The 22,634-nt window shown below is 39.5% G+C and overlaps 1 protein-coding gene across 20 annotated transcripts in view; it reads left to right on the top strand.

Annotated features, from left to right (window-relative positions):
* Nucleotides 1-4,626: 4,626 nt before the first annotated feature.
* The window catches only part of LOC107052934, a 92,324-nt gene continuing 74,316 nt past the window's right edge, over nucleotides 4,627-22,634 (top strand). For 12 of the 20 annotated variants that reach the window (XR_006938714.1, XR_006938718.1, XR_006938715.1 and 9 more), the window contains exon 1: nucleotides 17,726-17,892. Coding sequence is in view for 3 of the 20 variants with exons in the window: in XM_046939105.1 (XP_046795061.1) it covers nucleotides 17,878-17,892 (15 nt within the window). In the remaining 17 variants the exon portion in view is untranslated. Of the gene's footprint in view, nucleotides 12,889-17,725; nucleotides 17,893-18,013; nucleotides 18,111-22,634 lie in introns of those variants that run through there. The other 8 variants (XR_006938710.1, XR_006938716.1, XR_006938712.1 and 5 more) reach the window with 3 other exon arrangements.

Raw genomic sequence — 22,634 nt, 5'->3', positions numbered from 1 at the left:
GGTTTGTAAAGCTTTTTGTGTCTAAGCACAGAAACCCATAGTGTGTAGTTAACTCCCCACTGGGATTTTCCTGATCCAGACATAGGTCTGTTCTGCAACCTCATCTTTCTTTACCTATCTCTTGCTTTTAATGCAGTTTACCCCACTGAGTCCTTGAAATCTCACTCTTTCTTTGCTTTTGTGACTGTTCATTTGCAACTTTCTCTTCTAATTTTCTGTTTTTTTCATTCAGCTCCCCTTTTAGCGGCTGTTGGTGAATACTTGGTGGTTCCCTCATAGCTCTGATCTCTGCAGGGCTCTTGGTGAGCTCTGTGTGTGGTTCCCCTCTTCCTTTTCTGTGCTCTCTGCCTAGCCTACTGAGAGTGTAATAACAGAACAACTACATTCTTGCTAATGACTTGCAAATCTGCCTTTTCCTACCTGATCTGTTTCCTTTTGTCACTGAATCTTTCTGAGTTCTTCCCTATTTGTCTCCCTCTTCCTGTCTCCTTCCCTACTCACCCATGTCATAAACCTTAAAACAAACATAAGAAAAAACGGTCCCTATGGTTTTGTGGTATAAACTTCTCTGTTCTGCAGAACCCTTCCATAGCCCGGAGTTGGCTGTGATCATTCTTCTGTCTTCAACTATTTGTTTAACCCTTTCTTTATCCAACTCTAATTTGTTTTGCAAGAAAGCATATGCAATTTGGGACATGGCAATGGTGCAGTATTTAAGTGGTTTCTATTACCTTGTAAATAACCTCAGATAGGCAATAAATTGCCCCTTTCAAAAAGAATAGACATAAAAGGAAAAAAAATATGGAGTCAGTATGATGTTCAGTTTAGATTAGGTTTATTCCCTTTGGTTCATTTCCTAAACATGCCAAAAGAAACAGCTTTGGAAGGAAAGAGTGGGAACTTCCCAGATCAGGAAAACCTATAGCCTGGCAGTTCTTAGCACAGACGTGGGTAATACAGATTCCTTCATACCTAAAGGGAATAGAGCCCAGAGCTCCTGCAGTGGGAGGGAGCACCCCACCTGTAGTCCTATTGCGCAAAGCTGCCAGCAGCAGCAGTACCTTCTTTCTTTGTTTTTGTGGAGGAGGGTGGAGATCCTTGACTTGAGATAGGCAACAAAATTCCATAGAGGCTTAAGATAATTCCAATTTCCTCCGTGTTTCCTAATGGCTAATTTGGGTAGCTGCTGTTTGGGATGTTTGCATTCTTCAGTGCCCAAGCTCTGGATCCCACCAGGCAGGTACACACCTAGGAGTCAGGAGCAGCAATTTTTTTGGTACTGTGGGGCCAAAATACTGCTTGTGTCTGGACCAGAAACAAATATTTATCTGTATGTCAGTAAATGCTTAGCACTACCATGCCTTGTTCTTTCTTGCCTTGATAAGTACTCCTAATATTAAGAATGTAGATGACATGATATTTGTTTTTAGCATTTGCATAAGTTTTTACATGCTGTCTGTTACAACATCTATAACACAGTGCTTAAATGCATGGAGCAAAACCGGAGGAATACCTTTGGAACAGCTAAATTCACACACTAGTGCCATTGAATTAGATTATCTCTGAAGATTCCTTCCAACTGAACTATTCTATTCTGTTCTGTTATCACATTGATGCTAATAAGAAAAAATCCTACAAGTTTCAAAATGTCAGGATATTCTCCTGCTACATATGCCATCCATCCCTAATGAGATGTAATGTTTTGTGAGAATCTCTTCTAATTCAAGATATTTTCAAACTACTGGATATTCATGTGCTGCTCCATATTTGACTCAGTCTGAAATGCACTATCCACCTTTGGTCTGTATCCTGGTTCTGCTACCTTCCTTTCTGTGAATATGCAGTGGGGAGTATGCAATGGGAGACTGTCAAAGGTCTGGAGGTCCTTCAGTCTCAAGTTGCTTTTGAAATTCCACTTTAGCATTTCCATGAGGCCCACAGATATTCTTAGCAATTTTCAGTAGTCCTTACCCAAAGGCATTTAGAATATAATTCAGATGTAGAATAATAAAACTACAAACAGGGAGAACAAAGCGGAATAACACTGGATATAGTAAGAAGACCAGTGACTATTAGGTGTAATGGCTTGGACGGGAGGACACTTAATTATTTTTCTTGATTCAATGTGACAGTGTAAGAAATGTTTCTAGAAGTCAGGATTGAATTAGAGGAGGGTTTTACATGAAATCTGAATGCTTACTAGAGACTAAACTTTGTTATCTAGCATAAATGGTGGGGAAAAATGGTTTGCTGATATTGGTCTTATCAGTTTGTTTTCTCCCAAGGTACTGGTGCATTTTTCCATCTGTGATTAAAAATATAGATAATGAAGAAACTGTTGTCTTACTTTAAGTGCAAAGAGAACAGAACCAGAAGCTGTGCTTTATAGGAAGCAGGGGGATGCTGCAATATTTAAGTAAGTATTAGCCAGCAGCTTTAAAAAAAAAAAATCAGATTGTCTGAATTAATGGAAAAGCTATTACTTTAAAAATTTTCAACTTTTAAAAAACAACAACCTCAGATCTTGTCAGTTTGGTGCCTACTCTCTGGAAAGTCACCAAATCTCACTTGTTTTGCTTGGGCCTCACTCAAACATAACTGGCCTCAAGCTAGTAAGCAAGCCAGCAAATGTCCTGGCTTGTAAAGAAATCTGATCCAACACTGTAAACTGAACCCAGCCTAAGAGCAGTGGTGAGGGGAACATATGGAAAATTAATGACAGATAATAGAATGGTGGGACAGCCTTAAATGAAAAAAAGATTGTTATTAAGTTTATGCAGCAATTCCAGCTAATGGTCTTTTGGCTGGAGGGTCTTTTGAGCTAAGAAAGTTACAGAATAGCTAAGCGCTCCTTTTCACTTTGCCAGCTCCAAAGCTCCAGAAATGGCTGCTGCTGCACTGCCCTTACCACTTCTGCCTGTTCTTAATTGATACCTGTAGAAGAATTACTTTATAAGCTGGTTCAGCTGCAGCAGCACTTTGGGAAGTACAGCAGTTCTGGTCCCACCTGTTTAAATAAATGGGAGCCTCAGGAAAAGGAGTGGATTGGAATTTGCTTGGGCTCAAACAGCGTATGACAGCAAAAGCTAGGCTGAGAACTGCAAGCCTAGCCAAGCACTAGCATGAGGTGGTAAGGGTGGAATGGGTGTTTTCTTTTTTTCCTCCATAGACCTCCAGGCATTTTACAAAGATAAGCTGCTCCTGGTATGGTGTCATGAATGGGGAAACTGTCCCAGGGAGCTCAGAGTCAAACAGCCCCTCTCTGGTGAGGGGAATGAGTTTCACAGTAAAAAGGAAAGAAGAAGAGATCACTTTGAGGAAAGAGTGCATATTTCTGGAATACTTGTATCCCGTGTTTATTTGGCTGTTGGCCTGGGGTGCTCGTCTAGCAAAGACATGAAACTATGGTGTCACATAGTAGTCATTTTTTGCTAAAAAGTGATTTTTATTTTCTTTTATTTGTCCAGACTTGAACTACTGCACACCAGCTAAAATGCCCTTCTTCCTTCCCGTTCTCCTCACAATGGAGGACCATGAAGCTGCCTTTACTTGCTGAGTAACTCAGGTGTGTCTCCATTCCTTATCCCCATGTCCAGCTGATGATTTAGCTGATTAGGAGGAAAATTGTTATTTAGTCTCAAGCTTCTCTGTTCCCTTCTTAAGGTGTTTTTCTTTTATAATCTGAAGTAAGGACTGCATGCTGTGATCCTTGCAAAACCATTCCCCTTTCTCAGGAATATACCATAACATTAGCTCAGTGTTTATAGTATTTCCCATTCCTTGCTCATACTTGCAGCATGGAGTATGACACACCCTATTATCTAGTAAAAAGTAAAGTGTCAGCTGAAATGGAGTGTTTTATACATGGCTGTGATAGAGGAGTAGATCCTCACCCAGCTCAACATTGTTACCAAATGCATTTCTGGCTTCATTTGCCCTGCTGCGCACCAGCAAATGATGAGCTTGATGTTGACTTGCCAATTCAGAGACTCGTTAGGGCCAAAAGTGGAATAACTCACCTGGCTGTTAAGATTTAAAAATAAAGAAAAATTTTGTCCCTCGTTTACCATAACTTTCTTTTTCTTTCTGAACCTGTCATTTCTGTGCCAAGAGAATGTGCCAACATTTAGTCCTAGTGGTCCTTCCTAGAAGAGCCTTGGGAAGGCTCTGGAGAGGGCCAGGCTCCTGCAGAATGTGTAAGGAGAGGTCTCTGACATCTTCACTCTGCCTGACTGCTCTACTGAGAGAACACGCATTTTTCAAGCAAAAGGTTTTTGTATGTTTTTCCTCTCTGCAACTTTACTGCAGCTTAAAGATGCAATCTGGGATCAAGATCCCAACAAAAAAGGTGTATTTTGTGGCTTGTGTTATACAGACAATCTGATTAGATCATCACAAGGTTTCATATTATCCTTAAAAATTGATATCTATAAAATAAGAGTTATTGATATCTGTAAGAGTTGCATTAAAAAAAAACACCCATAAACATATAAATATACCTTTATGTAATATTACAACATTCATACAGAGTGGCTGCACTAATACCAACAGTGAAGCAGAAGTGTTTAAGAGGAAGGGGGAGTGACTTAGCAGGCAGTTTTTTTCCTGAGAAGTAACTTTTAAACCGCTTCACATGGCTCAGCAATTGGGAATCAGTGTCAATGGGGAAGGAAAGAAATAAGAAATGTTTAGAAATACCGATGTTTCCAAACATAAATATTGCCATTTCTGTTTTGATAAATCTGTTTAAATCCCTTCAGATTCCTGTGGAGGAGTAAAACAGCCTAAAGGTAAGACTTATGATGTAAAAGAGTGTTCTCTGTGACCTTGGCGAACCTATGAACCGACCAAGAAGGGTGATGGCTCCAGAGGGCACAGTGCATGTTTTGCTTTTCTAAAGTCCAGAAGATTCAATACATCTGAAATATAAGGAAAAAAATTCCTGCAGGGCAGTAGAGATATCCTACTGACAAGAGGGAGCTGTATTCTTTTCTCATCACCTCATAAACAGTGGGGTTCTGACTAAGGATGTTAGGTAATGCGTGCCATATACAGAACTCAAAGGGGGTATTACTTTCATTGTATAACCCTTTAAGATCTGAGGCAGTATTGTTTAACAAAGCATACTGTTTTTCTCTCTTGCTTTTACTGAGCTTTGATGCTGATTTTAGAACTTGACAGCTGTGTTTAGACTTGTCTTACATCTCCCATACAGAGGAGTGGGGGAAATATAGATGTTCAAGGCAGCAGGCAAAAGAAACTGCATAAAAAGGCAGGATTTGCCACAGGGAATTGTGGGATATGTCTACAAAGCTACTCTTCTAGCCAGCCTCCTTCGGGGAGGAGTTCTCAGACCTGTACTAGATGCTACTCCCTTATACACTAGTTGGGAGCGCCTTGTGTCTCAGAGGGGGACTTGCCAGTTAATACCACCATAGAAAATACCATAGAAAGGTGTGAAGTCTGGTTAGGCACTATCCTTCATAAGGATATTTGTTTGGGATTATGATCCAGAAGACCCTAAGGGACCTTTAGAGCAGTTTGACTTTCCTTGTAGCATTCTTCTTTGTGATGGTACTTAGGTATGAGTATGTTGTGTGACAAAATAATTAAGGTGGAAAAAATATCCATTATTAATGGATTCCAGAACTGAGAAAGTCAGAACATAGACTGCAGTAGCTGTAGAATGAAATGAAAATGTGTCTTTTTTCACTACTTTCAAATCCCTAACATTAAACTAAATTTAACTTGTAAACAATATTAACCTGATAAACTGCTAAATTTCATCTTTTATAGCTTTTGCGAGATGTGAAGAGTTCATGTTTGTTCAATAGCTGAGTTTTTCAGGTGGCTTATCTTTGATTTATTTGAATACAGTGTGGACGTTCTGGAAACAGATGAAAACTGTGAAGTAGTCCCATTTCTGTAGATAGCCAAGGAGAATCTCTTGAAATAATTCAGTGGAACTGTACAGGAACAATGGGTTGGAGCCAAAAAAGGAAAAGACAAAAAATCAAAGGACATTCAAAACTCTAATGAAATAGAAGTCAGACAGAATCCCGTCCCATGTCAAAATATCTTTTTTTCTCTTTACTATTCTCTATAATGACAGAAACCTGGAGATCATTCTTCTCAGCAACCACAAAACAGCCTGCTACTGAGTTCTCTTAGTGAATTGTGTGGCACAATATTGATTTGGTTTTTTGTTGTTGTTGTTGTTGTTAGAGAGGATGACATTTCCATGATGCTTGATTAAGTCAGAGGTCACACAGGGGAGAGCTCCTGAGTTTCAGCCAAGATTATATCCAAAGAAAGATGCAAGCCTCCAGATCACTTCAGATATTCTTCATGTGCTATGTATAGATGTTCTTGCTTCAAAGTTTGAGTGAATTTGTTGGGCACAAAGCCTTTATAGCAACTTCTCTGTATGAAAGCTACCTCCGCAGACCATAAGCACGTCTATTCTGTAAATACACTTCCCCCACTCTGATATGGAATGCCTTCACTTTCATTTTATCAATTTTCTTCAGCATTCATTTGCTTTTAACAGATGAGGGATAGGGCATGATAAGCAATCCTTGCTATCTAATGCTCATGTTTTGAACACATCTTTAAGTGGGTATCAGAAACAAGGGTAACTTAAAATTTGCTACCATTAACCATTTCACAACTGATCAGTTTACCAGAAATGTCAAATCAATATATGTTTAAGCCAATAGAGTACTGTATGTGTATGGTTGGTATCACTTCTGTCCTCTATAAATGGAAATTAGCATTTTATAGGTCTTACTCATGCACTGAACATGGAATCTGTAATTATTCTCATAGAAAAAAATATACAACAGAATTCTCACTACTGATCTAAGATGTTACACAAATATTCAGCCCTAAATTTGGGCCAACTTAGAGATGGACGATCTGAAAAGTTCTCTAAGTATTTTGCAATAATTTAGATCCAGACCCAAACTTCATTGCTTGCAGTGGTCTTCAGTTCCAAACCACTGTGTCTGGTAGAAATGTCTGGAATGTGGAGTACTGTGTTTAAAAACAAAGCAAAAGAATCCTTAATAGCCACTCCATCACTTAGCTGAACAAAATCCTGTACCCACACTATCCTGGAAGAAGGGAATGGTAATGATGGGAGAAATGATGGAAAAAAAATGATTGAAATAAAACTGTATATATAGTGACCAGAATTAATCATTTTGAGGCTTGGAACAAAGGTGAAATAAATAATTAAATAAGTAAAATAAAACCCCTGCCTTTATCCCATAAAACTCTTAAAAATCTAGTAACAAAATTCAGAGGACCCACTGTTCAATTCCAAAGAAAACTCTATGAAAGGCCAGAAGCCATTTCTGCTTGGTTACCCTTAAGCTAAGGATCAAAGCAGAAAGGTATCTAATTTCCATATATAACTTTGAAATATTTTAAGAAGAAAGTAAGAAAGTGGATCTTAAGAATAGTTATTCTTAGGCTAACTTGCATCAGAGGAATGATTAAGGAAACTATAATATCTCTTTTCTGGAAGATGTGCCTGTACCGTATTGTACAGCAAACTTCTTCATCTGTCTCTTGTAATTTTTTGGTCTGTAAAAAAACAAGAAAGAGTGGGACAGGATTTTTATTGCCCCCTCTCATAAGCTTTCCATATGGTTCTACGTCCATGTTTTGTTTTCAATTTTAGTGAAGGTTTTTATTTGGAGACTCATAAAATTCTAATTTATTACAGCTTCTTTTTATAAAATTGAGGGGGTAGGAGGGAAATATTGAGATAGCATGTGCAAGGCAACCTCAAGGAATGAATTTGTGAATTTAAAGCATCATTCAGCTTATCAGCCCCTGCTTCAGTTATTGGCAAATACCTTTCCTCATTCTTTAACCTATGATTATGTATTCTCACTGTGTATATAGAAAGTCAAGGTGACTTTATAGGTATATTAATATACATTCTTTTTTGAGGGGTGTGGAATTCAAGTGCTGGACCTCTAAAAATCTTAAATAGGTCATTCTGATGCATAATAGGTGTACTGAGAAATGGTGAAGAGAACTGCCTCCTGAAAAATATAACTAAAAGTCACATAATCTTGTTAAAAGTTTACAGTCTTGTGGGGCTACATTGCTAGCTGCCCATGGCCTAGCCTATGGACAACTGGTTGGACAGGCCTGGGCTAGATGGGTTGAGCCTGGTGGTGAACAGAGCATTGAATGCTCTTGAATGTACACAAGTTTATGCTTCACTTCGTCTGCATTGTCACATTTTTGATTTGTTTAGATAGCAAAACAAGTCAACAAACATATCCAGGTTCACCCGCAGTACCTGGTTCTGCTCTGTTTTGATTATTGGGTCATGGACCAGCCTGGGCCAGAGATCTTGTTCTGGAGCGGGATTTCTACAGAAGAAAACAAAGCATATTTCCTATTTACTATCTGCTTAGTTATTTTTCTGTGCAGTTCTCCAGTATTAAATTGATTAGCATCAATCAAAGCCTTATACTTGAAATAGTGAAGAAGCCAGGCTCTAATGCATTACTGTGGTTCAAAGTTACGATGAAACTTCAGTTAGTCACTGACTTCAGCAGCATGAGCATATCTCTTTCAGCAAGGAACTATGTTACTTTCACATGATCACACCATGCACTGGATGGGATATTGCACCAGCACAGCCTATCTAGAAGGTGCAATCAGGGAGGTAGTTTAAAATTTTGTGAAAAATATGCAAAAGTATATTTGATATGTTCTATGTTTGATAGACATGTAAGCACGTATGCATACACACACATGTTATTTGAATATATTCTTGTTTCTGAAACACTTCCCACTCTGATCCCAGAGCTGAAATTGTATATGTTAAGATATGCCAGTAATACAGCACTACTGTTTTTTTAAAGTTTGGAGGGAAGACCCTCCTGGGAAAAGTTCATTGGGGTGGGTCAACCTGAGCATTGAAAGAGAAACTCAAGTCCCACAGAATGTTTGAAATCTACTTTTGCAGGGGCTGTAAGGAAATATGAGAGCTCTGCTGGACAGAAACTGTTGGGTAATGGATTTTTTTTCCCTCTAAATAAAACATAGAGTAGGCTTTTAACTGCCTTTTCCTCATCATAGATACTGAACCCTGTTCACTAATGATAAAGGGAAAAAAAAGAAGATTACATGTAAAATTCCTACCAACAGTAAATACAGAAATTGAAACGAAGTGTGCAACGCACACCCTTTTCTTTCCTTCCTGTTTTGTTTTATATTTTCTAGCTCTGCTTTTCGGACAGCTGAATGGGGGCTGGGAAAGTGTTTACAATATTTTCACATGATTGAGATGGCAGAGTTCTTGCAGTTCGTGAAAGGCCTTCTGTTTTCAGATGGCATTGAAAGTTTACCGTCTTTCCAGACAAAAGGAAGAGAGCCCGTTGCCAGCGGATGAGTAATGGGCATGGCCTCCAGACAATACCTCCTATCCAGCCCTAAATCTACATGGTGTTCTTAGGCTTCCCGGCTTCTCCAAAGCAACCTTTGTCTCTGCTCTGGGAGACCAAAACTGTTCATTGGGTGAGTGGGGAAGCAGCCAAGAAGGGAAGGCTCGGTGACAACAGTTGCTCAGTGCTCACTGCCCAATATCTGCCTTCTTGCTATGCTACTATAATAGTTGGAAACCCATCAACAGTCAGGCATCTCCTATACAAATATGTTGCAGACCATCTGTATAGTTACAGTTCCAGAAAATTCCAGTAACTCACTAAGTTTTAATACTATTTTTTCCCCCCTCATTAATCTGATGGGCTGCCCTGAGATAAGTGATTAAAGCAAAAGCCTGCCATAATTACCTCAGAGCTAAAGCTGCACAGAATTTGCCAATTCCTGTATTTATTTTCTTATGAGGAACTTGAAATAGGCATTTTCCACTGTTAATTTTTAGGTTCTGCTAATGCTTTCCTTGTCAGAAACATATTTTGGTGAAAATGATTGCGAATGTATTCTATCAAAAACTTGACCAGACGATTCTAAAGTTTTTCCATAGTCTCTGTGCACTTGTTGATGTTACAGGGACCAGTACATGATTGTTTAATTGTTTCTATTAAAGTTCCTAGAGCCAGTCTGAATTGATGCATATATGTAATTACATACTACCTGTGTCCTGTGTGTGACTGTCTCCCTGCCTACCTGCATCAGAGAACTTGCTTTCTGTTCTCACATACTTTAAGCACGCAGATAAGAGCTTTCTAAGAATTAACTAAGCAGCCATTAGCTACACTAAATTTTGAATATTTTCTCAGCTAAGAATTGTCAGTTACAAGTTCTTATCCTTCTAGGCTGATTTGATGGTGCACAGACACTGATTTGTTGTTGTCAGGAAAACAGAGGCAAAAACATAATAGATGCTGGATTTCTTAGGGGGTGGTTGCAGCTGCTATCAGCAATCTACTGATTAACCTGTACTAGCCTGTAGTGCTTACAGTCCCAGGTATACAAGCAGCATATTAAGGTTATTAACCAAACTTTTCTAAATTACCTGAGTAGAACTTTCAAGAAAACTGATTCTATTCTTTGGACTTTTTAAAGAGTTAGCTGTTTAAAACAGCATTGAAATAATCTGGCTTCATTTCCTCAGCTGAAAGAGCAAGTCAGCTGAAACTCCTTTTGCTGAAAGGGGGAAAAAAAGGAGGTAGTTTTTCTTCTAAAGAGCATGACCATACACATTCCACTCCGGTGCTTTTAAAGGGGACTTCCCTGTTTCAGAAGCCCTGGAGCACAGAAATACCAACACCTCTTAATTGTTTAATATATTACAGCTTAAAACATTTACAGAAGTGTTCTCCAAGAATTTCACTGTTCCAGGTGCTTGGTCTCGCACCTCCTAAAATAATAGGCTATTTCCCCTTGGTTTTCATGTGCTTGGTGCCGCAGCAAGACGCACACTGTGCAGCAGGGGAAAGGGAAGTGGAAGGGAAGGTACAAGTGGGGTTCTCTGACATCACGGCTCACGCATGCGGCACACACAGGCATCTCTGTTTGGCATCATAGGGCTGGAGGAAGGGGAAAATAGCATGGCTTGGACTTGGCCTTAAAATCTTCGAGGAGAAAAATATCACAGTGTTAAGCATTTAAATGTCATGTTGCACAAAGACCCCTAACACTGTGCCTTCTGAGCAGCATTCCAAAATGAGTGATAATTCTAGTACCCAGCAGAGCCAAGTTTACAGCATTGTATGATGCAGACATCTTACAGCCTTCCTGAGGCCATGGCAGAAACTGTGTATGGTGTTGCATAGAGGTAGTGTGATGGTGAAGTGCTTTGCATGGAGAGAAAAAAAAAAGTCATTCTGAAGAAAAACCAAACCTTATTTTGGTTCAGTGGAGGGAAAGTATGATAAAACAATTGGCCTGGCCTGTGCTTAACTAATTTAATTTTCAGTTTGTCTAGCCAAATTGAATGGGCTCTTTTTCTGTGCTTAAGAAATGTCTCTTAACACTGAGCACTTGGGGCTCTGCCCTGTGCTTCAATGGGGATCTTCCCTGGCACAGAAAGATCCGGGCTGGATCCAACCACAGCCGTGTTGTCTTCTGCTGTGGGTCCCAGCTGCCACCTGCATGCCATGTGCGTGTGTCACCTGAATGCGCCATGGTGGAACTGGGCAGAGGGCCTTGGGACAGTGGACACAGCTGTTTGAAGAGTCTCCCTTCTTCCTGAGTATCCTCTTCACTGTGCAAATACAATCTTGCACAGATGGCTTTGGAAGAGTTGGGGTTTCAGGCCCTTCCCCAATGGCTCCTTGCAAGGCTTCCAGCCAGGAGCTGGTGGGAGGGTGGCAGTGGCTGCCTCAGGGAGCACTTGGTACAGTGCTGAATGCTTCAGTGGCAGCAGCGGAGCGAGCCACACAGCGAGCAGCTCCAACCCCATGCTTCCCTGCCAAGCTGCCTGCCATCCCTTTGAACCCAAGGTTCCATGTGACGGGGCAGTGATCTGGCTGCTGAGCCACTAGACTAATATTGTTCTTTTAATCTCGCAAAAATGTGTTATAAAAGAGTTTGATTCACATGAGAAATTAAGTATAAGATCTGTCCTCATAAAGACATTATACCATGAATGCTCTCTTTCTGCTGGCTTCAAGAATAGGTGGCTCAGGGGTGAAAGGCTAGCATTTACATTTAAATACACCTATTGGAATCGCACAAACAGAAGGCTGAAACTACTGCACTCTCTCTGAATGCTTTTAGGGTTGCTGCTTTTTTATACTGCAGCATCTTTTCTTTTTTTTCTCTTTCTTTCTTTCTTTCTTTCTTTCTTTCTTTCTTTCTTTCTTTCTTTCTTTCTTTCTTTCTTTCTTTCTTTCTTTCTTTCTCTCTTTCTCTCTTTCTCTCTTTCTCTCTTTCTCTCTTTCTCTCTCTTTTATTTTTTTTATTTTAAATAATTAAAAAATTGGGAAACAGGAATCTTAAAAGCCCTTAAAATAAAACAAAGGTCTTTACCTCAGCAGGATAAATGGATGAGCCTTTTCAAACTAATTATTTTACTTTCATCTGGATGTGCCTCTAGAGAGGTGAAATGCAGATATGAACGGCCTCCTTCTCTGCTGTTACACTAACTGGTGCTGCTGGCTGGGTGTGATGCTGTTTACATTTCCCAGAGAAAGTGAACAGCACTTTTTTTGTGCCTGCCAAACCCAGATTTCCCCCCTGATAAAACAGAAAGCTCCTTACCACCTGGAGAAAACAGAAACTGAAACACTGCAGAAAGAGCACTTGGTGCCAGGGTGGCCTGGCAGCCAGAGTGAAAGCTCAGCAAAACCCTTGAAATACACTCACTTAACCTGGGCCAGGGCTTTTTCTCTGGCAACTTCCTCCCCTCTGTGCAGTGACAGATGCTTATAGGCTGCAGTTACAAAAATTCAGGTATTACCTTTGCTTTTTCATACATCTCTTTGGTGAATACATACATATAAGCTATGTATTTTCTTTGACATTTTTTTCATGTTTTAGTTGTCTCTTTTGTACTTTTCCAGCCAAACCAGGGGCAAAAACAAACAGTACAAATAAATGCCTTAAAATTACAGTGTAGCTGGAAATCATAAATCAGGAGCTGCTTTCTGACTGACTTTTGCACACAATTTACATTAACACATAACATAAAGCTAATAACACTAATCATTAAATATGTTCCAGATGCCTCTCAGCAGTGAATAGCTTAAAATCGAGATCTGGATGTGGCAGCTTCTTAACCTCTAGTTAACATTCTTTTCCTTTGGATAAGTATGTAAAACTATCTTTCTATATAACCTTGTATTGTGATGAATTCTAATGTATTTTTTACTGAATTAATGAAATGATACCAGATGCAGGCTCTCTTGCAAGTTGAGCAAATGATCAGATCTCCAGAATGCATGCAAAGAAAGAAGAAGGGAAGGACTCCTTACCCTATATGTTCAGTTGCCATTTATAGGTCTTTTTAAATAACTTAGAATTTAATTTTTTTTTTTTTTTTTTTTTTTTTTTTTTTTTGTAGAGTGTGACCTTTATAATGCTGTGTAGCTGTATGAAAGGAAATCACATCCTAGTCTTCCTGGTCTAGCATGCCTCAGTCTTCCTACTATGTCTTCCAGTCTTTATGAGACATAATAAAAGTTTCCAGAATATTGTCTCCTTTTGTTTTGGTTATAATTTTATGCCAAATACTCATCACTCTTCCTTTTTCCAAACCAAAGAATCCTCTGTGACCCAAACTCTTCATGAAGAGCTCTGTACGTATATATGTACAGCTCTGTATATCAGATAACCCCTGTGGAGCTTTCCTCTTTCTGCTATGCCCTTTTGGGAGTGAGGGGATCATAGATGTATATCCTGTCTGCTGTCTGACTGCTACTGAGCATTAACATGGAGTTTAAAGGTCTCTTGTAAAAAGAGGTTATTCTTCTGACCCATGGGTACATAGGGCTGCTTCACCTGAATTCAGACTATTTTATGCCCTCTGTGGAGCACTTTAGATAGCACTTTGCATACCTATGTGTTTTAATTCTACAGTGCAATGGTGGTGCCTCAGTGCTCCTGAGGGATAAGTCCTTCCAGCCAGCCAGCACTGAATATTAAACTCCTCAGCCCACTCAGAATTCAATTAGCAATTATCTTCTGAAGAGTAAAACACCAATTAAAGCCCATGTTTAAATCATGGATGGTATGGTAGATGTTCTGAGGTTCCAGTTCCTGGCCCCAGTTTCCCATTTTCAGTGATAGTGGTCATTCCTGAGAGCAAGGACCAGAATTCTACAGCTATCTCCTACCACTATATGATAGATAAGTTATTTCTTTTGTTTCCTTGGGGGATTCTTAAGTGTTTCTGGGGAAATGTCTTGGGAACTTCCAGGTCAAAAAGGAAGCCTGTAGTTGCTTTTCAGTTCTCATATCATTAGACTGTGTAGGCAGACAATGGTCTAAGTTGCTGTTTGAGGTTAGAATCAGACACCTCCACTCCAATTTAGGCAGTGTTGTTGGAGATGGGTCAAAAAGTTTATGCTAAAAGTTTAGTATCATTAAGTTATATCAAGAATAGCTTTACTACAATCAAATACTCATTTCCTAGCTTGAGGCTCTCATTTCACACTCTGAATGAATAAAATACTGCCTGACCCAATAGAGGCTGCGGGAGAAGTGCAAGCTTTACTTAGAGGTTAACAACCTGATTTCTCTCTCATACCAGTTTTACGGTCACTTAGCTCCATTGACTTTGGTGGAATGAGTCCTGATTTACAACGTTGCTTCAGAGCAGGTTTAAAGCTGTGTCACACAATAGCAATGCTGGTGCCAGGTCTTTGGGAGCAAATCTTGTTCGCATTGTGCATGCCACAGTACTATCGGATCTGAGACCCTAAAGGTCTCAAATTTAGGTCTCTCATTTGATACTTGTATGATTTACTATCAGTTATGGTTTGGATTTTTTTTTTTTCCAGTGACTTATCATTTATCAAGGTCCTCTTGGGGGTTTGAATTTAATGTGTAGGTTAGAGGCTCCCAGAGTTCATATTGGTGTGTATTTTTTATGGAACACTCTTAACTTAAAATGCTGTCAGATGTAAAAACTAAACAAACAAAAAAACACCCAACAACAAAACAGGTACTTATTTAAGAAACTGCTTGGAAATTAGTTTTCCTCCTGTCACCTCTCTTAAGTGTGATTTTAAGTTTGCACACAATAGACTGCCATTTCTTCAGACCACTTCTTCAGTTCACAGTGTCTGATACGATGTCCCATTGCAGGCCTTTTCCTACCTCACCTTGGCTTCCTATGTGTAGAACAGATGGTGGAAAGGGTCCAAGTGAATACACCTAATTAAGGAATAAGGGTCCATGTTCTTGGCTTGACTCATGTTGACACAAAATATTTTTTCTATAGGAAAGCTAAGCATGCCAAACAGGATGGATTTGCAATCCACTTCAAAACCGTACCTACTAGAGCCCCTCTTTAGGAACTTCAGCCCATGTGCATTGAAGATATAGAAAAACTGGTGTTGTGTGCACATGTGCTTTTGTTGTCCCTCTGATGTAACTTCTAAATTGCTACAGTTCATCTTTCACAATTCTTAGGATCTAGTCTGTCACTGGGCAGCTGTAGGAGGACCTTATCTTCTTTGTGAGCCAATACTTTTTTCTTCTTACCCACTACAATGGTGGTGCTCTTTGGAGAAAAGATCAGCTACCCCGCTTCCTGCCTTTTCCCCATAACGTGATCGGAAGTGGGACAGAAGCATTAGAAGTACAGCACAGAGGTGAAAAGAGTAGTTTGTTTCCTGGGAGATGTCATTGTTCTCAGTTCCCAGCTATCCTTCTAGAGCATGTAGGCCAGCTCATCCAAAACTCATGTTCACATTGTGATAATTTGATATTGTGTTAGGAATATTTCTAGTAGGGATAATGTATTCTATGGTGTTACATTAAGGGTAACAGTAAGCAAAAACATACACCCCCCCACTTAACTCTGCCAAAAGAAAACTCCTCTATGGTTATTTATCTGATGCATCTTGGAGGCTTCAAGGCCTTCATAGATGTCAGGGTTAATGCAAGACAGACTTTGCTGAAGGAACCAGGTGGCTGCAGTGCCACCTCTCTACTGCTTTCTTTTTCCCTCCAAAATGCTGACTTCAAAATGTTTTTTATGTGCCTGGCTGCTGGAAGAGAGCCTCATAGTTGTGGTCTGTTAGTTCAACATTTACTATGCTGCCCAAATGTGAAAGCAAGCACGGAGGGTAGGTTCTCCCTGACTTCTGTGGGATCTGGAGCAAATCCATGAGGAATGCTACTGTTTTCAACACTTTTTTTGCTATGCCTGAGAACAGGCACACAGATATGAATGTTGTTGCAGCTGCCACATACTACATGTAAGCCACATGTTGATCATTACTGCTTTAAATGAGAAGGTCTTTGTTTAAAATGATTGTTTTCTTCTATTCAGAACCTACCTATTTTTTTTTATATGATATTCAAAAGTTTGTGTTTTTAATGTTAATTTACACATCACAGTTTGTATTTAGAAAAAAAGACTACCCAGAAATATATTTATTTACTTCATAGGCAGCTTTATTGTTACAGGGACCTAGCTCCTAATTAGTTGAAACAAACTGGACTATTCATTCTTCAATTGTTTGTATCATTTTATGTTGTGGTTTGTTTATTAATCATAGCTCTGCTTCAAACCCCTTCCCAAATAACAGTACTCTTCTTTAAAATATAATGAACTGTCTTGCATTTGTGAGAACTGCATGGTCAAATGATGTTAATCCTGCCACCCTGCTGAATGCCATGTCACGGTGCCAATATTTGGACTGAAATTGATTGCTGGCTTTGGTAATACTGGAAAGGAAAGAAAGATCTGGACACACCAACTACATCTAAACTGTGAAATAAAATCGTTAGAGCTTTTTCCTGGAAACCAACAGGAATGAAAGAGCTTGCAGTAACACAGCTGAACTCCTACTACTCTCCAACTCACAGCATCCACATCCAAAATCTCTCTTGGAGATGGCCCCTGATACAGGCTAATACCCAAACTGTGCTTTGGCATTGCCTGGAAGAATGCAAGCTAGCTTGAACTAAAATTATGCCAGGGCCCAATTTAGTAGTAGGCACAAAACCATCCATGTACCTCTGTGGTCCTGTTAAGTTTATTAGTGTCAGAATGAAACCTCAGTCACACTGGCAAGAGTCAACAGAAAACCTTTATTGGCCTCAGTGATCAGAAGATACTGAGAGATATAATTATTAGCTTCACTTCCTTCACATTTATGTTCTTTTTCCCCCCTCATTCTGGCTATTACCAAAATAATAGTGAAATGAACATTTTTTTTCAGACTCATAGAGTAATGAAATTGGGTTGTTTCCTAACCAAAACTTGCTGTTAGTTTTGAGTGATCCTCTGGGTTAAGAAACAGGCAGAGGTTCTGGAAAAGCCAGCTTCAGCTCTCCTTCTGGGCAGACAATCTCCAGTGGCTTTGAGCAAGGAGCTTAGGTCATCTGTGATTCCACAACTCATTTGGATAAAGAGTTAAAAGCTGCAATGTGTTGAGACACAAACACACCAGGTGCATAAGCACACTGAACTGATGTGAGCATAAAACTCACTTTTATTTCTGTAGCTTTTTTTTTTCTTCATGAATCTGGGAAGGGAATTTGTTTTAAACTCTGTGAAATGGACATGAGTGCATTCACCCCCATGTCAGGATATATTCAGTGTAGCACAGAGGGAGGGTGTGTGTAAGCCTGAAGTATTCTACAGGGATGGCTGTGCTAATCTGGGGAGTGCCTGCTCTGTTTCTAGAGCTAACTCTCTGCACCTGGTACCCCAATCAACGCTTGTAAAACTATCCTTCACTATGCCATACTTCTGCCTGCAGCAATATGAATAGGAATCAGGTAATTCATGCTATTATCTTTTTTTTTTTTTTCTATTTTAAAGATAAATGGTAGTGGAGATCAAGTTGATTTTAAAAGCTCATCATATAAAATGATTACATTAAGCCATGCTGTATTACAGAAATGACCTGCATGTATTGAATTAAACCACGATTTTCCAGTGATCTCAGCAGCAGCAGAAGGGAGATGTTTTAATCATTGTATTATCAGTTTGTGATGTAGGTAACCACTATACCAAATTTCTGCTCTAAATGAAAAACAGTATTGTTTTATCCAGAAGGTTTCTGGTTTCTAGCACTAGCCTTTACTTTTCTTGAGGCTCAGACAGATGATTGAATTACTGAAGCTGACAAGTACTGATTTCAACAACATCTAAGCAAACGTGCTTTTTTGCCTTGGGTTTTCTACAGGCTATGAGTGTGTTGTCAATTAATTCAGTCATTTGATGTACAGCACCTTGCTGAACCCTGAGAACTTGATTGTGGGCTTTTACCCAAAGTTCCTTTTAGGTTAAAGAGCCTCTTTGTTTCTTAATTGACCTATTCATGGATCAGTCTCATAAAAGAGGCTATGGAGCTCAACATGTACATGTGTGAATCCTATTTAAGGAAAGCGTTATGAAGAAAGTATAAAACTAATTTACATATAAATTACGTATATATTTCTGATCTGGACTTTGAGAACAAGTTGCTGAGAAAGGTGGTGGATGCCCCATCCCTGGAGACACCCAAGGCCAGACTGGACGGGGCTCTGAGCAACCTGATGTAGCTGTAGGTGTCCCTGTTCAGTGGAGAGGAGTTGGACTAGATGACTTTTAAGCATCCCTCCCAACTGAAATGATTCAGTGCTTCTATGAAGTGGAATGCACTTCAGCAAAGTAGAAGAGGAACACTTGATTTTCTTCCATTGGTTCTCTGTTCCTGCTTTGTTGCCCCTAAATCTGAAGCACTCTCCTGCAGTTGCTTGCATATGACAGTGACTCTGCTCAGACGTACGGAGACTATTGCATCAGCTAAGGCTTGCAAGGCCATTATGTGTTTGTTTATGCAGCATGATTTTGAGAGGAACCAAGAGGACTTGAATTTCCCTCACACTGATATCGGTGGTGTAGAAAGTGCTCAGTGCATTCCAGGGTAAAGCCTCAGAGGCTGTGGATTAGAGAGCTGCTAACTCCTTTGGAAGTACATGCAGATTCCTTTGGTCTTCACTGTGTGTGAGTCCAGGCCTCCGTTTTAAAACAACAAAACCAACATTAGCTGTAGTGGCCCAAATAACAACAGAAGAATTTCAAGCCAGACACCTTCCAGTGTGGGAGTGCTTAGGGATTAGGCAGAGACTCAGGGCGTGAAAGAGGGCTGAGATCTCCCTTCCTTTCTGTGGGCAGAGGTGCAGGCACTGCCCAGCCCTATCAGAACGCTATGACTGTGCAGATGGGGCTGGTGCCCCTTATGCAGGGTCCAGCACAGACTGGGGCTGTTCACAATGCACAGGCGCTGAGCAATGCTATACAGCCATCACCCCAGGCTCCGTCTCAGGCTCTTTCTGACCCTCACTGTCTATTTTAAAGCTGGATCCTTTCAGTTTATATTCTCCCTCTAACAAATCTCCCCCCCTTTTTTTCTTCCTCTCTCTACTTCCACTTCTAAACCTTCTTTGCCAAACTCCCCATTCCACCATCTATCCACCCCATATGTTTATATTTTCCTACTGCTGAGGCATGTTGTGCTGACCTGCCTGGACAGAGCTCCTTTATCACAGAGATAAACACGATATCCCCCTCACATAGAATTTCTATCATGTGTGACCTTTCATCTTAAACTGCCATGACCTTTTTTTTTTTTTTATTAATGCTCTACTGTGCTGCTTGCAGAAACCAGGAAAGAAAATCTTTTGTTTCTAGATAGAATACTGCTAAAGGACATGATACGGTCTTGTTTTTAATCCAGCTAATTAAAATCTGCATGTGCAGTGTAACTGAGAACACACAGCCTTCGCCCACCACTTTCCCACAGGCAGGGAATAAAGGCCTTTAGTGCTGCAGCAGCTAGCCACCCTTGGATAACAGAGAACAGAGCCCACAATTCATCCCAACTTTCCTTATCATATCCGTGGAGGGCTTTCCCCTCCCTCCCCCTCTCTCCTCATGGAATCACTTACTGTAGCTATGTGCCTCTATACATCACTGCAGAGTGTAATCAAGTTAAAAATATGCTTGCTCTCATTTATCTATGCACCAGAGAACTCTGAATATAATTCATTTTCTGTAAGAAAATGGAGAAAGAGGAGAAAAAAGAACAACAACAAAAAAGGGGAAAAAAAGCGTATTTCTAATCAGATGTCAAACCTGTTTATGTTAAAACTGTTTAGCCAAGAACTAACTGAATAACACGGTTTAGCATTTCACACTTTTCTATGGTCATTATGTCAGGTTTTTAGGATTTGCTGGATGGCTGTGGTTATTACTAAAGCACGGCTATCACTAAGGCTGGCTTTTGTGTGTGTGCGCTGGGGAGAGGGTGCCATGGAATGTTTTTTTGTGAGGCATTTCCCTGGTTAGTTTTTCACTTGTTGCTTTTTGTTGAGTAACTGAAGTAGGGGAGGGAAGGGGGAGAAGGAGGGCAGCCGGGTGGGAAGAAACAGTACGGGCAGAATGGGAAACACTAAAACTGAGCCTCCACCTGTTTTCTCTTTCTCCAAGTCATGTTTTATATGAAGATGAGGTCAACAGGGAGCACAAAAATGTGCCAGGAGATTCAAAAGTTGGAAGGAGATTGTACAACATTAGCAGAAAATGCATTTGAATGACTGTAGAGAAGCCCTCCCTCCTCCCATAAAGCACAAACAGGCTTTCTGTGGGCATCCCCTGGTAACACTCACAAAGAGCTGCTCCAGCAGCTGTGTGTATAGCCAAATACCATCGTAGGCTGCTGCAGAGAGGGCTGATTTCTGTGTCGGCTTCCTGACCCAAAGGCAACATGGTATACTTAAAATTAAAAATATATATATTAAAGGAAAGTAGTTTTGAAACAATGAGAGTCTTGAACAAATATGCAACATGTCTGGATATAAGTTATGGTCTTACTTCATTTGCCTGTAATGAATTATTCATATAAGGGTTGTAGTCAGGGAGTGATTCAAGAGATATGAAAATGCTGTGTTTTGAATTCTAATAATGCTTATTAATTGACACCTAACTAAAACACATAGCACCACTTCTTGTTTTTTAAATACCTGAGTATTTTAAAAAATAGAGAATAGAATGATTAAAAGGCATCAGAAGTACTGAGCTGCCTATATGTTAAATATATACATACGTATATATACCCATCACGTAAAACAGTGCTTTCTGACATAATTTGGTTATTTTGTACTGACCTCTGTATAAATGAATAAATTGGCCTGTACATGTCACTTTATTTAATGCCTATGGAAGGATAACAGAATAAGAAACTATTAGTATATTTATATAACACTGATCTTTAACATCTATGTAACATATCATGAAAATACAGTGCAGGAATCTGTATGTTCTCTGGAATAAGTTTCTAATCAGTAGAGTGGTGATAGGCAAGAAAATATTGATCTGCATTTTTCCAATTTTATATTTTCTTTCTTTGTGTATGTTGAAACATAAATAATTTGAAAAATGTATTAAATAATTGAATATGTTCAATAACTCAATAACATCTGTATTGATGCAGTAAAAAGGTTGCTAATGGTAAGTCATTTTTTAAAATAAAATCAGTGTTTGTTTATTATATAAGCAATATAAGATTTATGAAATGTGTTTAAGTATGCTAATCATAATAAATGTGGCTTTTTTTTACTGTTACTAGGTAACCTTCCTTAAGTATCAAAATTAATTTGTATTTTGGGGGAACACATAATTTTTATTGGCAGATGTGTTGTTCAGTAATTTCCTGTAATTCTGTATAACTAATAACATAAATTAGGCTGATGATTATTGTTTTTATCACTAATAACAGTTATTGTAAAGCCCTTCTTAAGCAGAGGGTACATAACAAGATGTGAAAATTGACCACATTGCTATGTTAGTCACACATGACAAGCAGCATGGCATAAATTCCCACTCAAAAGTCAGTGAAGGGTGCTGAACATCAGGGCATGCTAGAGGTCAGGCTTAATAATGGGATATAAGCCTCAGATCCCTACAGTGAACATTTAATATATTGGAAATCAGGATTCCTTTACTAAGTCTCTAAAACTCTCTGTGAACTCAAATCTGCATCCCAAAATGTTAACTTATGATGGGGCTCCAAACTCAAGAGGCTTACAAGTCAAAGATGAAAGTTATTTTAAATGTTCAGCTATGACTGCAATAGGATCACCTCAGCATAACAATTCTTCTTTCCTTTACTAAATTCATATCAAATCAAGTTCTTAAATCTGTGCCAGAAGAAGTGAAGAGAATGATTGTGATTAACTTTCTTTTGACACTGCAAATTCCTCCCACTCTTGGATTTCATTGCATCCCTTCCAAACAAAAGCTGTCTAGCTTATTTGTGCAAGAATGTTTTATAAGGCTATGAAATGAAGGGTTGATTAATTGTGCTCTTTCTTTCCACCAGTGATGCAGACTATGGCAATAACACTTCATCCAATCTGCTGATTCAGGGGGATAGTAGGAGGCAGCTGCTGAACTGCAAATGGAGACACGAGTCACCCTTGATTTGGTGCAGCCATGTAGCTCTGGAAATGGAAGGATAAATCTGAACAAAAAT

The sequence above is a fragment of the Gallus gallus genome, chromosome 3, assembly GCF_016699485.2.
Source record: "Gallus gallus isolate bGalGal1 chromosome 3, bGalGal1.mat.broiler.GRCg7b, whole genome shotgun sequence".
In the NCBI taxonomy this organism is placed as follows: Eukaryota; Metazoa; Chordata; class Aves; order Galliformes; family Phasianidae; genus Gallus; species Gallus gallus.
This window is presented reverse-complemented; position numbering and strand designations above follow the sequence as displayed.